The sequence below is a fragment of the Mus pahari genome, chromosome 2 (assembly GCF_900095145.1).
Source record: "Mus pahari chromosome 2, PAHARI_EIJ_v1.1, whole genome shotgun sequence".
Taxonomy (NCBI): Eukaryota; Metazoa; Chordata; class Mammalia; order Rodentia; family Muridae; genus Mus; species Mus pahari.
Window position 1 is genome coordinate 68,933,172 of NC_034591.1, and position 13,132 is coordinate 68,946,303.

General features: G+C 45.6%; 1 protein-coding gene across 11 annotated transcripts in view; it reads right to left on the reverse strand.

Annotated features, from left to right (window-relative positions):
• Positions 1–459: 459 nt before the first annotated feature.
• The window catches only part of Osbpl3 (oxysterol binding protein like 3), a 168,933-nt gene continuing 156,260 nt past the window's right edge, over positions 460–13,132 (reverse strand). For 10 of the 11 annotated variants that reach the window (XM_029535014.1, XM_029535016.1, XM_029535007.1 and 7 more), the window contains 4 exons: positions 10,327–10,471; positions 8,155–8,281; positions 6,508–6,630; positions 460–4,391 (listed from right to left, as the gene is read on the reverse strand). In XM_029535014.1, coding sequence (XP_029390874.1) covers positions 4,295–4,391; positions 6,508–6,630; positions 8,155–8,281; positions 10,327–10,471 — 492 coding nt within the window. In that variant the 3' untranslated portion in view covers positions 460–4,294. The remainder of the gene's footprint in view (positions 4,392–6,507; positions 6,631–8,154; positions 8,282–10,326; positions 10,472–13,132) is intronic. The other variant, XM_029535017.1, reaches the window with a different exon arrangement.

The following is a 13,132-nucleotide window of genomic DNA, read 5'->3' on the forward strand; positions in this document are numbered from 1 at the left end:
TTAGGCTTTCCAGATATCCTCTTGCACCACTCTATTGTAATAACAATGCTGGGACACACCAACTTGAACCAAATGAAGGTCACTGGATGCTCAGGGACACACCTTGGAGAGAGCCGTGCATAGGTCAGTCATGATTCGTGTGGCTACACAGGCATAATCAATTAGCACTTTTCCATTTCACGTTCGGACACAGAGGAAATGGTATTTCCATAGCACAGTACGGCGGGTGGAGCAGGGGATCCTTCGGTTCCTAGTGCCTATTCCAAGAGCTGAGAAAGCTGGGAGATGCTAGGAAGAAGACTACAGCAACCCAGGTCTTCCCAAGTCACTGTCTCAGTGTGCATCACTCTAGGTGAGCAGCTATGTCCTTCCAGACAGACTCTAGCCAGCATCTTGCTGCCTTTCCCTCAACCACAGCTACACACAGCCAGGAAAAACAAAGACAAAGGCAGCCTTTGCTGTATTCTTTATTCTCAGTCAGTGAGCTACACAGCGGGGAGAGACAACAAACTAAAAGGAGCCTCTGGAGGAGCGAAATGGGTGCGGGTAGTGGGGTACGATTTAGATTTTACAAATGGTTAAATAGAAGATTTACAAGTATCATTTTCCCCCCAAAGCATATCCTGGGGGGGTAACAGAGGAAGATAAAAAAAAAAATCATCACAAATGAAGCGAATAAATCACTTCTGACAACTGCATCCCCTAAACCCAGCTTCAAAAACAAACAAACAAAAAACTGGCTTGCACTTTAGGCCATCTTGACTTGCAGACACATTTGATAAGAAGGATTTCAACAAAGATAATCACTGATCCGCAGGATCGATACAAAATAGAAAACAGAGCGTGTGAAAATAGCTTTGATCTACTAGCAAAAATAGATTTATGCTGATGTTCATTAAAAATAAAGACATTCGAATAAACTCTGACCAAACACTGTAGCCTGTATTTCTAAGATCACGAGAGCAACTTAGAGCTCTGGCTGGTAGCTCGAGGGTGTGAGGACAGTCCCGAATAGCTACAGTCCCTCAGAGAGAGCGTGTGGTGCACACAGTAGGCCTACACTAAGAAGCAAAGTAGCCCTCACCTCTATTTTTGGCTTGATGTCTTTAAGGGTAGACTGGGCCAATACATCATAAATCTGGCAAATACAAAGGAAGACAGTGCTAGAAGGCTGAGCAAGTGATTTATTGGAAGTAATTAATAATAGGATATGAGGAAAACAGAAGCCTAAATGGAGTTAACATTTAAAAAAACTCAGTTTGTGTAGTTTTCCATCAGGAAGCCCCCAGAGGCACTGGAAGGCTTGGGGACTGCTGAGGCATTCTTGCTACTTAGTAGGTAATTGTATTTATGACCTAGAGTGAACCCCCATCTATTTCGTACAAGACCCCTCCTGAGTCTGTTGAATGGCAATCTGTTTAGTTAATACCAGGCTCCCCCTAGTGTCTCAAAAAGTGCACTGCATCCATCTCTTTAATTAGTACCAGATTCCCCCTGGTGTTTGGGAAGTGAACTTCATCTCTTCAGTTAGTACCTGTCTCCCCCTGGTGTCTGAGATGTGAACTACATCTCTTTACTTATTACCTGACTCCCCCTGGTGTCTGGGAGGTGAACTGCCAGTGTTTAGTTAGTACCAGGAGCATCCTAGCATCAAGCTGTGAACTGCAGGAAGAAGCTGCACTGAGGCTTTTATTATGACAGGGCCCGTGGAGGAACCTGCACTACTCCTTTGCTACACTGAAGATCCCCACTCCTTAATGATGCCTTGCAGATCGGGGTTGTGAGTACTGAGAAGGGGAATACATGAGGTGCAGCATGTGGCTAGTATAAGGTCCCGCTACTGGAAGAACATCTGTGACTTACCATAAACTTGAAATAGGATAATTAGAATGAGAGGGACTGAAACATGCACATCAAATGGTACAGTGATTGGCATTGTGTATTGAAGAAAGTCAGGAGTTCAGGAAGATTAAACTTAACTTAATTCTTCTCAAAACAATACCGCAGTTCTGTTTTCCTTATGGAAACATTCAAGTCCTAGACACACAAACTCGGAGGAAGAGTGTGTGGGACAGAATGAGAGGCATGTAGCAGCCTCCAGCAGGGAGTTTTAAGATTCACTGTAGCAGCGTGTGCCTCCTGACCATCTGCATTCCTGAAAGCCCTTTATCCCGACATAGGCAGTGACTTACAGAGCTTGCACATGGTTCTGGAACATATTTTGTTCATTCCTCTCCCTGATTCAAATAAGGTGACTACAGAGGAGACATTTGGGTCAGCTGTTTGTGTAGATCCAAATTAAAGCTTGAAGTCAACAGAAATGATACCACGAGATACTTGAAGAATTTTCAATCAGCGGTGCTGATTCTGGGGATACATTCTCGATTTTGTGCTTTTTTTGTCATTTTCCTTCTCCTTTGGGGTGGCCTCTTGAGCAGGCCTACTTCACAGCCAGTATTACTAAAATCCCACGTGTCCTCTCGGGTTTGCTTCCCTGCTGAAATCCTTCCTTACATCTCCAGCCGTGGTCAGACATGGATGGTGCTTGAAAAGGAAAAATAACAAAACAAAACAAAACAGGAACTAAAGGTTCCGCCGCACCACCCAGCTGCTTAGAAATGGAAATGAGATTCCTGCTGTGTTCATCTTGGTGTCTCCACAACATGGAAAAAAATGAACCAATATTTAATGAGTCACTTAAAATGACAGTCAGCTGTAGACTCCAAAACTACTGATTCACCTTCAATACACTCCGCTGTGAAAACTTCAGCTGTTCATTTGGTTGTCTGGTGTGACACAGGTCAAGTCTGTGGAGTAGGCTCTCTCCTTCTATCTTTTAAGTGGGTCCTGGAGACTGGACCCAGTGCCAGGCTCATACAATAAGTGCCTGTGCCTGCTGAGCCGATCTCACTGGCCCCCTCAAATTCGTTCTATAGAAATCTCTTTACCCTATCATTACACACAATGATTCATAGAACTGCTATAGACATTTGAGTCAAAGGCTTAACAATCAGGCTTTGGTTTTAATGTGCTCTGGGCAGAAGTCAGGGTTGTTTTGATAACACAATTCAGCTACTATGCACATTCTATTATCATGATTTAAAGTAAGACACTTATAAGAACAACGGTTTCCCTTTGGTAGCTCCTGTCTGAGACAGATGCAGAACTCAGAGTATTACAAATAAGAAGAGAGTCAAGGAAAGAGGTAAACCCTCGCGGCTTTCTCAGAGGACGACACAGAAGAACAGCAATGTTTGTCTATAAGGCAGATGGTCAAACTGGCTATACAAGGTCAGAAGGACGGTGCTCGGTAAGAGGTAGAGAATACCAAAGCCGTGTGGAGGAACAACGCCGGGTTATTTAAAGCCACCAGTGACTTCGCTGAAGTTTAGAAGGTCGCACTGCTGTGGACTGTTACTGTCTGCACTAAATGAGAGACATTTCATCCTCAATAGGGGCCAAAAGGAGGGCTTGCAAGCCAGAGATGGGGCAGGAAGCTAAAAAGTAGTTTCTTAAATTTTTAAGGATTCAGCTCTTACTGAGGAAAAATGAAACGCCTGCTGCCTCCCTAAGACACCACTGGGACACTGAATTAATGGAGTCTTCTCTGATGAAGGCAACGTCTCTAAGCAAGCTAGGGGCAGTTTTATACACAAGGCAACAGAAGTAAAGGGACAGAAGTTTCCCCTTCTGGTTGCTTGATGCCCACCTTACATAAAAAATATGCATCTCACTAACTTTACACAGATTTCTTAACCACGAAAATGCAAATGAAAACATTCTTAGTACTTCAGCAGCAGCAGACTGGTTCTGTATGAGCAATCGAAGAGCTGTCTGAGGCGAAACGATGTCCCAGCTACCAATTAAACCCGCATAGCTACGCATGGGTGCGTATCCCTGTTATTATTTCTTAACGCACCTGGGACATTTTTTTCCTCCAGTGTGATTTTATAAGGCATAAATTTGAATTTCCCCCCTTACCTCTGGAAAATTAGTGTTAAATGTTTTTTTTTTTTTTTGTAACCCACACATTAACATTCAATCTTTCATTTTTATTAAATAGTTTATATATAAAAAGAAATACCAAGGTGTTCTACATTCATATAAACAATCATGATAACACTTGAAATTTTAAAGAGACTTACTGAAGAAAATATATACTTCAGTGCTTACAATGCTACGCTAAGCACACGTGATCATTCTAGACGCTATCTTTTAAACATACAGACAGCGGTGCGCTGATTCCGGAAGCAAATGTGGGCAAAGTTCAGGGAACCTCTTTCTCCTTTTCATTTCACCACAAGACAGGATGGTCCAGCTTGGAAAAGCCGAGGTCTTTCCTCAGTTCCAGGTAGGTCCCGTTGCTTACCCACGCATCCTCACTGGATTTCCTGTGAGAGATGAGACGAGACAGCAGCATCTCTTAGAGTCCGCTATCACCTCCTCTCTCCCCCTCCCTCCCTTGCTTGCCCACCCTCACTCCAGACAAATTCTTTGCTCTTGTTTGGGTATTTGAGTCGTGTCCAAAGGCTGGCAACCATTTTTTTTACTTCTGATATATACTTAAGCCTGGAAGTTGGGAAGGTGGTGCTTCTAAAAGGAAGCCCCCTCCCGTGTGTGTGCGTGTGTGTGTGCGCGTGTGTGTATGCTGTACATCAAACAGGACTGGTCTGATAGCCACCCCACTGGGAACAACTGAATACTAACCAACCAACCAGGCTGATCGAAGTCAGTCTAAGTCAGCAGAAAGCCAAATAGAATGAACAAAAAGGAACCGGACCGTAACAGTCAAGAGAGAAATTTGGTTATGGCTCTGGGAAAAGATCATCTCCTACGTAGAATATGCAAAGGACGCAAAAGGATCCAGAGCCTACCGTTTTCTGGTTAGCCCTACCTCCCAGCCTCACATCTGCTCCCGGGCAGTGATGGTGTCAGCTTTTTTCTGCCTGAGAAAGCTCGTGCATGTGTGCCACACCTACTGCCTCCTCACCCTTTCACAGTACGGGGTGGTGCTCTAGCCTTGGGCGGTTGACACCAGTCTATACTGGAACTCATTCACATAGTAACGAGTGTGATGTTTTTCTTCACTGTCCCTCTGTGAGCCAGCACACTAAGGTCAAGGACCCAATTCAGCCTCCAGTGCCTGTGTTTGTGACGCTGGGACCAAGTCCAGGGTCTCATGAATGCTCTCCAAGAGTTCTACCAACAAGCCACACGCCAAGCTCCACATAACCTTTGAAATATTGTTTTATTAGAGCACAGCCCTTCCCTCTTCTTTAAATATTATCTATGGTTGAACAACTGGGCTAATTGCTGAGGCCTTACGGCCTGCCAAGCCAGCAGCATCTGTCACCTGCTTACTATGGGTAAGCTTGGTGACCTCAGCCATGGGGTTCCCCATCCCGTTTTAGATAGTTGAGGGATATTCCATTGTGGATATGGATGACTCTTGCCCCACTGACAGGCAGTTAAGCCGCCATTATCTCCATTAGGAATATGTTCCTAGTGCTATTTTAATTTTTTTTTTTGAGGCAGGGTTTTGATTTTATCATTATGAACTTGCCCAGGCTGGCCTTGAACTTGCAATCCTCCTGTCTCAGTCTCCTGGGCGTTAGGATTACAGGTCTGTGTCACTGGGACTGGATCTCTCAGTATTTTGGAATATAGACCTTTGTCCGGCTGCTGAGATGAGTCAGTACAGCCTTCCAAAAGCTGCCCCTGTTGTCCATACCAATAAACAAACCCGGGGTCACGCCAAACAATAAACCACTGGCTGTTGGACAGGATTGGACCCGCCAGTCTGCACCTGCTACATAAGCTGCAACCAAACCCCCAAATCACACCAAGCTCTGCCAAGACTGTCAGGAGGGGCAAAGGCCCCATCTGGAAGATTCCACCAGCTCCTTCTTCAACCCCCTCTATTTTCTGGGCTTCTGTTTCTTCTCAGTTAAAATAGGGAAGAGAGGATAAACAGCTACAATTATTCACAGCCATTTTACAATTTTAAGTATATTTTAAAGAAGACCCTCTCAACTATTGGTTGATTGGTTGATTGATTGATTGATTGATTGATTGACAGGGTTTCACAGTGTAGCCCAGGCTAGACTCAAACTCTCTTGCCTCAGCCTCCCACATGCTGGGAATATTAGTATGACTGTAAGTCACTCATGCCTAGCTCCAGAAATTTATGTTAAGAGTGAAGACCGATCAGGCCTTCCAAACTCGACCACAACTGGAAGTGCTGATTTGAGGCCCAGGTACTTCTAATCCTACAGCAGGGCTGTCATCAACAGGTCCTGTGAAATCTATCCAGGCCAGCAAGCAGCCTCAGCTGCAAATGGGACAAGATGGCCCAGCACTGGGACCAGCTCTGAAAGTGTCCCTTCTTCTGCTACAAGGAGGCACTACTGGGAAGCAGGGGGGCCAAAGGGGAAGGCCCCAATCCTGTCTCGGGACAGTCATGCAGAAGCACGTTCCCCACCCGCCCCCCCTCCTCCAGGCACAAACCTGAAAAACCGGGGCTGGTGCTCCACACCGTTTTCCTCTAAGACCCTCCGCCTCTCTCTCTGCAGCTTCTCAATCCTCTGTTTCTGAACCTCAGCCTCCTCTATGTTCCCTTCTTCTAGAAGCCTGGGGATTGAGGGCAAAGAGGAAAGGAAAAGTCACTGAAAACATAATAACCAGCCACTTCTGTGAGTATCAAAATTCCAGTACCCAGTCTCTTCCTGACCTTCCCACCTTGATGCAGCGTTCTGAGCCAGGAAGAGGATGACCCCGGTGAGCAGGTGATAGTTACAGGGTTCAAAATCTCTATCCAGAGAGAAGCCTGTGAAACCCATGTCTGCCTTCTTCTTCCCTTGCTCTCCCATCACAGGGGCCCCACATCACAGGCAACGTTAATTTCTTAGGTACATATTTTTCAACTATAAATAGATATTCTTACTCCTTCCTCCGTTCTAAGGGCATAAATGGTGGTAAAACAGCTTTGTTTTACTTTGCTTTTTACTTAACAACAGATCTTAGAGATCTTAGCACCTGGACGTCTTCATTTTTAAAAGCTGTATTCAGTTTTGTGGACGTACCTTAATTACGTGCTCTACATATAGACATTGGGTTGGTCTTACTACTTTTAGTGTTACACTTAATGTTGCTGTGGATGACTCTGGACACCCACCCTTTATACATAGGAAAGGGTATCTGTACAAGGAACTTGCAGATTTAGGATTGTTGGACAAAAGAGTGAATCTTTAATTGATATATTATCAAACTATACTTCATAGGGAGTTCAAGCAATTTATATATCCCTTTTATATCATATAATATTTTATAATATATATTTATATTATAGCATGCTGTTACCAGCTGTAGGTTTTTTTTTTTTTTTTTTGCCAGTCTAAGAAATGGTATTTTTGCCTGGTTTTTATGCCACGTTTAAGAAATATTTGAGTTTCTTGTCTGTGAACTGTTCACTCTCCAAGTCCACTTTCTCCCTATTGACCAAACCTGCACTGTAAGGTTTTAAGTACAGACTCACGTTGATCATTATCTTGGAACCTGGTTATGCACTTGTATCGACCACGTCATTACGGCTTTCATACACCAAACTAGATTGTACACAGCCATCTTTCCTTTCATGCGGTCTTTAGATTTCAAGTCTCAATTTCAGAAGGTTCGGGGGAGGGGAGATATTATTCTGTTTTACAGAGTAGGAAACGGAGGTTGGGGAAGATGGAAAGCCTAGTCATGGACCACACAACTCACGAATAGCAAGCCCAGAATCAGAAGTCAGATCCAAATGCACTAAAAAGAAATTTAAATTGACGGGTCAGGAGAGCTGGGCGCTTTCATTATCACAAATAAACACTACACACAGAGAGAGTCTTCAAAACAGCCCCCACTGCTTCTTCTTCCCCGGTACTGCAATAGAAGTGGTTCCACACTGATGTGCAAAGGCCACTTCACACAGGGATGGAAGTACAGGCTTCAGTCCCTCTGAGACAGCCAGTGTTTCATGCCCCCATTTTACCTTGTGTTTCCGATGACAGTACCCACCTCAGACTCCAGGTGGCCAGGCAGTTGTGAATACCACTGTTTGTAGATTGTTTTAAATGTCTCTGGAGAGAAAGATCTTTGAAAAAAAAAAAAAATCCTTACCTTTGATCTGGTCTAAACCGAGTGTCGGTGGGTGGTAATAAAGACCTTGACAAAGGATCCATTTCATTTAACTCTAACGCAAACTGCGTGAAGCCGTAATACTGCTCATAGCCTTTCGGCATGGGATCTGAAAGAGAAATAAACCACCCAGGTCTAATTTGCAATTCATTTATGTTAGTTTAATTCCGTTGCCTTTTTCATTTCGGATCAGCTGTGTTTTATCTCTAACTCTAAACTGTTCCATTTCTATTAAAATATTCTGACTAATAAGCGGCTACCAAGTGTCTCTCTGTAGACTTGCCTGTCTGAGTTTTCTATCACAGGGACTCGCAGTCTCTTTGCCTTGGTCCTGTAGTGAAATTATTCAGTGCTGTGAAGCATCCGTACTGTATGAACTGTCACAGAATTTGTTATTCAAATATACACACCAGGGGCCTGCTGAGATGCCACTCAAGACTGATGAGCTGAGCTCAGAACCTACATGGTAGAAAGAACTGACTTTTGCACAAAGCTGTCCCCTCACTTCCTCATTTGTGCTCTCATTTGAATACCCTTCTCTCTCTCTCTCTCTCTCTCTCTCTCTCTCTCTCTCTCTCTCTCTCTCTCGCACACACACACACACACACACAAACACATACGCACACGCACATGCATACACACATGCAATGATGTTTTAAAAATCAAATAAATAAACACAGTAGGCCCTATCTTAACCAGCTAAACTCCCTCTTGCAGAAGACCCAAGTTCATACAGCCAAACTCCTAGAAGCCCTTGCAGCTGCAACTGTGCTGGCCCAGAGGGCAGTCAATATGAGTATTCTTTTTTTTCTCTTCACCAAGCCTCAGCCCTAACATCTCCATCGCAGGGTTAGAACACTAGATTCTAATTTGCCCTAACTTTCATCTCAGCTAAGAATCAGAACCAGGTATACACCAGGGAGATCCGATGCAGACTCAAGAACTTCCCTTACGGTCTTAGCACTTGCTGGTCACACATCCACATAGGAATGTCTTCCGTGAACTTTGCCACAGACATGCTTTGTGAAACTTGCAAGACTCACTGGCAGCCAATCCCATTGGGTATCTCGTCCTAAGCTTAAACACGGGAACACAGGTCCATGCAGTGCTTTCCAGCTGAGACCCCACCCATCAGAGGAAAGATGGTTTCCTTTAACATGGGCCAGGGGAGCTGGAGGCCCACGTGGAGACACAGCCAAGGAAGAATGGTGAAGATCTGACAGTAATCCACGAGAGGCTTTCAGCCAACGAGAGGCCGTCATGCAGCCTTGAGGGTGCCTTTGAAGCTAGAATGGCAGCTACTGGGACACCATTCCAGGTCCACAATAGCCTTTAGGATGGAAGAAGATGTGGCTGCAGCCTCCTGAAAGGGACACACTGACCCTACAGTCACATCTCTTCCTAACGGAACACAAGCCCAACTTGAGGTGAACAACGTGTGTTGCATGTTTCCTCCTTAGTCTGTGTTTCTGATTCCAGTGGGGCTGCAGAGGTAACAACCCGGGGCCATCACCCCTCAACTTATTATTAAATTCCCTCCTCAACCCCCAACCTTTCTCTCCCTCCCTTAAACAGACTAACCCCATCCTTAAAGGCCTCATCTCAGGACAACAGTTTAAGAAAACCACTCCAACTTGGAAACAGGCTCTTTTTGGACCCGAAGACGAAAGGGTTGCCGGTACAGCCGGGGCTTCCACCGCTTTCTCGACACAGCTGCTCCAGGGGGAGTGTCCTCTGGGATTACAAGGGGAGGCTGGGGAGGCTGGGGAGGCTTTGGGGGTTGTAGCAATCGGGTGATCCTGCGTGCTTTGGGAAGTCTAGGCCACTCTGTCTTTTCTACGGAGAGTTTGCTCCAGAATGACTTGCATCTTGCTGTTCCTCCAACAAGGCCTGTTACGGTGCCATGTGTGAGCCCCGAGAGCCCATCAGACCACCCTTGGCTGGCAGTGGCTCCTTTCTGAGGCCCTGAGGAGGACCCAGAACAAACTGAGATGCTGTTGTAAGCATGAGAAGGACTTGTCAGACCCGCCAGAGAGCACTAACATCCTTCAAGCAGCTGGCGGCTAGACACAGAGCAGTGCTCCCCCTCCCTCCTCCCCTGCCCTGAGGCAGCTCCTCATCAGCTCTACACACGGGATCTGGCTGGACACTCACTTGCTCTCCAGACACACGTGGAGGAGGAGGCGCCGCCACAGTAGATGCTCTCGTGCCATTTCCCAAACAGCCGGTGCACAGCCTTCCCGCTGCGGTCGAACACCGTGCCTTCGATCTCGTGGGCATTAGTGCTCCAGTACTTTGCCTAGGATGCAGATGCAAACAGTCTGGGTAGGACTCTGGTATTCACTTACTACAGGTATTGCAAAAGAAAAAGGAAGCAAGATGAAGATGTGAGGCCGGGTGCAGGGGTGCTCGTCTGTAAGGAAGGCAGAAAGATCAGGAGTTCAAGATCATCCTCAGCTGCAGGGTGAATGAATCAGAGGCTGGCCTTGACTAAATGACACCATGTCTCAAGGGAAAGAAAAAAGCCATAAAAGTGTTTCTATATGGCCGGTTATGGGTTGTTTATTTTGTAAACAAATACAAATTATATGTTTTTATCATCTACAAAATATTTTAAACTGTGTACACATTGTGGAATGGCTAACTCAAGCTAATTAGCGTGTTTTAACTCACATCTATTTAGGTGAGAGCACTTTTAAAAAGTGGTTGGCAGTTTTCAAGTCTATAGATACATTGCTAACGGCTCTCTTGACTTTGCAGAGAGATTGTGTATCCTTTGATCAGTAATTTCCCTAGGTCTCACCCCTACCTCTGGTAACTAACACCCTACTTCCTGTTTCTAGGAGTCACTTACAGATGAGGTCATGTGGCATTTTTATGGGCCCGGCTTATTTCACTTTGCACAGTATCTACTACATTCATTCATGTACATATTGCAAATGACAGGACTTCATTGTTTTTACGTCTGAGCAGTATTCCATCCTGCCTCTGCACCAAATCCAAGTGCTGATGGCCCTGAGGCTGATCCCTCTGCTCTGGAGAAGAGCGGTTGGATGAACTCGGGAGTGCAGATGCTCTTGAGTCTTCTTGTCCTTGGGCTGTCTACTCAGAGGAGCTCAGTGCTTGGAGGACCTCCATCCTCCCTGAAGGCCACACTAACGCCCATCCCGTGGCAGTGTGCTGGGGCTCCCGTCTCTTCAGCTCCCCTCAGCTGTTTGGTGGCAGCTATGCTAAGCAGTGGTTTTACTTTGTATTTCCTGAATGATGAGTGACGCTGAACGTCCACTCGTCTAGCTGTTGGCCGTCTGCATGGCTGGCTTTTAAGGATGATTTTTAAGGTACTTTTGTTCCCCCTTTTCTGGGAGGCAGGCTCACTGCCACTGAGCTGTGCTTCTAGCTCTATTTGCCTTTGCTGGAAACAGTGGTGTGTGTGTGTGTGTGTGTGTGTGTGTTACAGCACACACATGGAGGTCAGAAGGTAACTTTCAGGGGTCAGTTCTCTCTTAACACGTGGGTTCTGGATGCCGAGTTGAGCTCCTCAGGCCTGCAGCAAAAGCCTCTAACCTCAAGCCCAGCTCCCTGCACTTTACCTAGCATCTTCTCTGAGATGGGATCTTGCCATCTCACTTACAGCACTTACAACGTCTCCCTGCTTTACTCTCCTGAGTCCCAAGGGTTGGTGTGACTGAGGTGCACATCCATACACAGCTCTCCATCCATCCACTGTTGTCTTGCAGCTGAGTCCCATTTTATGCTTTATACTTCTCAGATTACAGATATTTCCGTTTTGCACGTGGAAATCCAGTCGTCCCAACAAAATTCTTGAAGAAACTGCCCTTTCTCACCATGTGTTACTCAGATTCTTTTTGAAATTCATTAAATATAAACATGTGGATTTATTTCTGGGCCTTCTAGCTTCCTCCCACAGCCTAGCTAGGTTCTGGATTTAAGCAAAACAAAACCAACCAACCAACCAAACCAAACCAAACCAAACCAGAACAAAACTTCTGCTATCTAATGAAAACTGCAGTTAACTTCCTATTGGCCGATTGTAACCCAATAACGCACACTTGCAGAGGCGATGTACTTTTTCCACGTTTGCTTCATGTAACCCAGGAACACAAAACTCAGTTCTTAGACTCAATCGAGTACACTGCAAGTGGTATCTGGCCAGTGCATTAGCAGCTGCCTCGGCATGTCACTGTGACTAACGCCTGCGAACTTTCACTTCTGCAATTTAAAATTAACTCATAATTCTTTTTACTTGAAGAAAACAGTCATCTGCAGACCAGTTAAAGAGGTTGCTTCCAGTTGCAGTTTGCACTACTTCCTCCATTCTAGGCCCGGCCCAGCGGCAGGGCCTTGTACAGGCCACTCCCTCAGCATCCATCAATGGTGGTCTGTGAGGCAGACTGGCTTGTGGCTTACTTTGCCTCAGTCCTGGCTCATCCCATCTCCTGGGCCCATAACTGTTCAGTCTTGTTTACGCAGTACCACTTGGTAGCCGGCAGAGGGAGCACCAACTTCCCAAAGGCTCTGCTTTGGAACTCTCCAACTGCCTGGCCGCCCTTAAAATTCCTCAAGAACAGAAGGCATTTTTCTCCATAAATCAAAAGCCCCAGCGCTATTTACAGTGGAACCAACAGCCGTATTTGGAAAGCAGGAAATCTGAGTAACATTTCCAGGTCGTTTTCTGCCAATGTCATTTTCTGCCGGTTCCAGGCTTTGGTAAAATGCAAAGAGAGGTGGGACATATCAGCCTGGAGATGTGAACAGGGAAATTAGGAGGTGAGTGCTGCAGCCTTATGACAGTGGCAGGGAAGAAAGGAGCCAGACCTTTATTGGGAAGTAGGGGTTAGATTTTTTCTATTTATGGTATTTATCAACAAATCAAATGTTGATGACTAGATGGGAAGTCACAGAGGAGATAGCCATGTCCCCAAAGGTGAGGGGGAGGGGG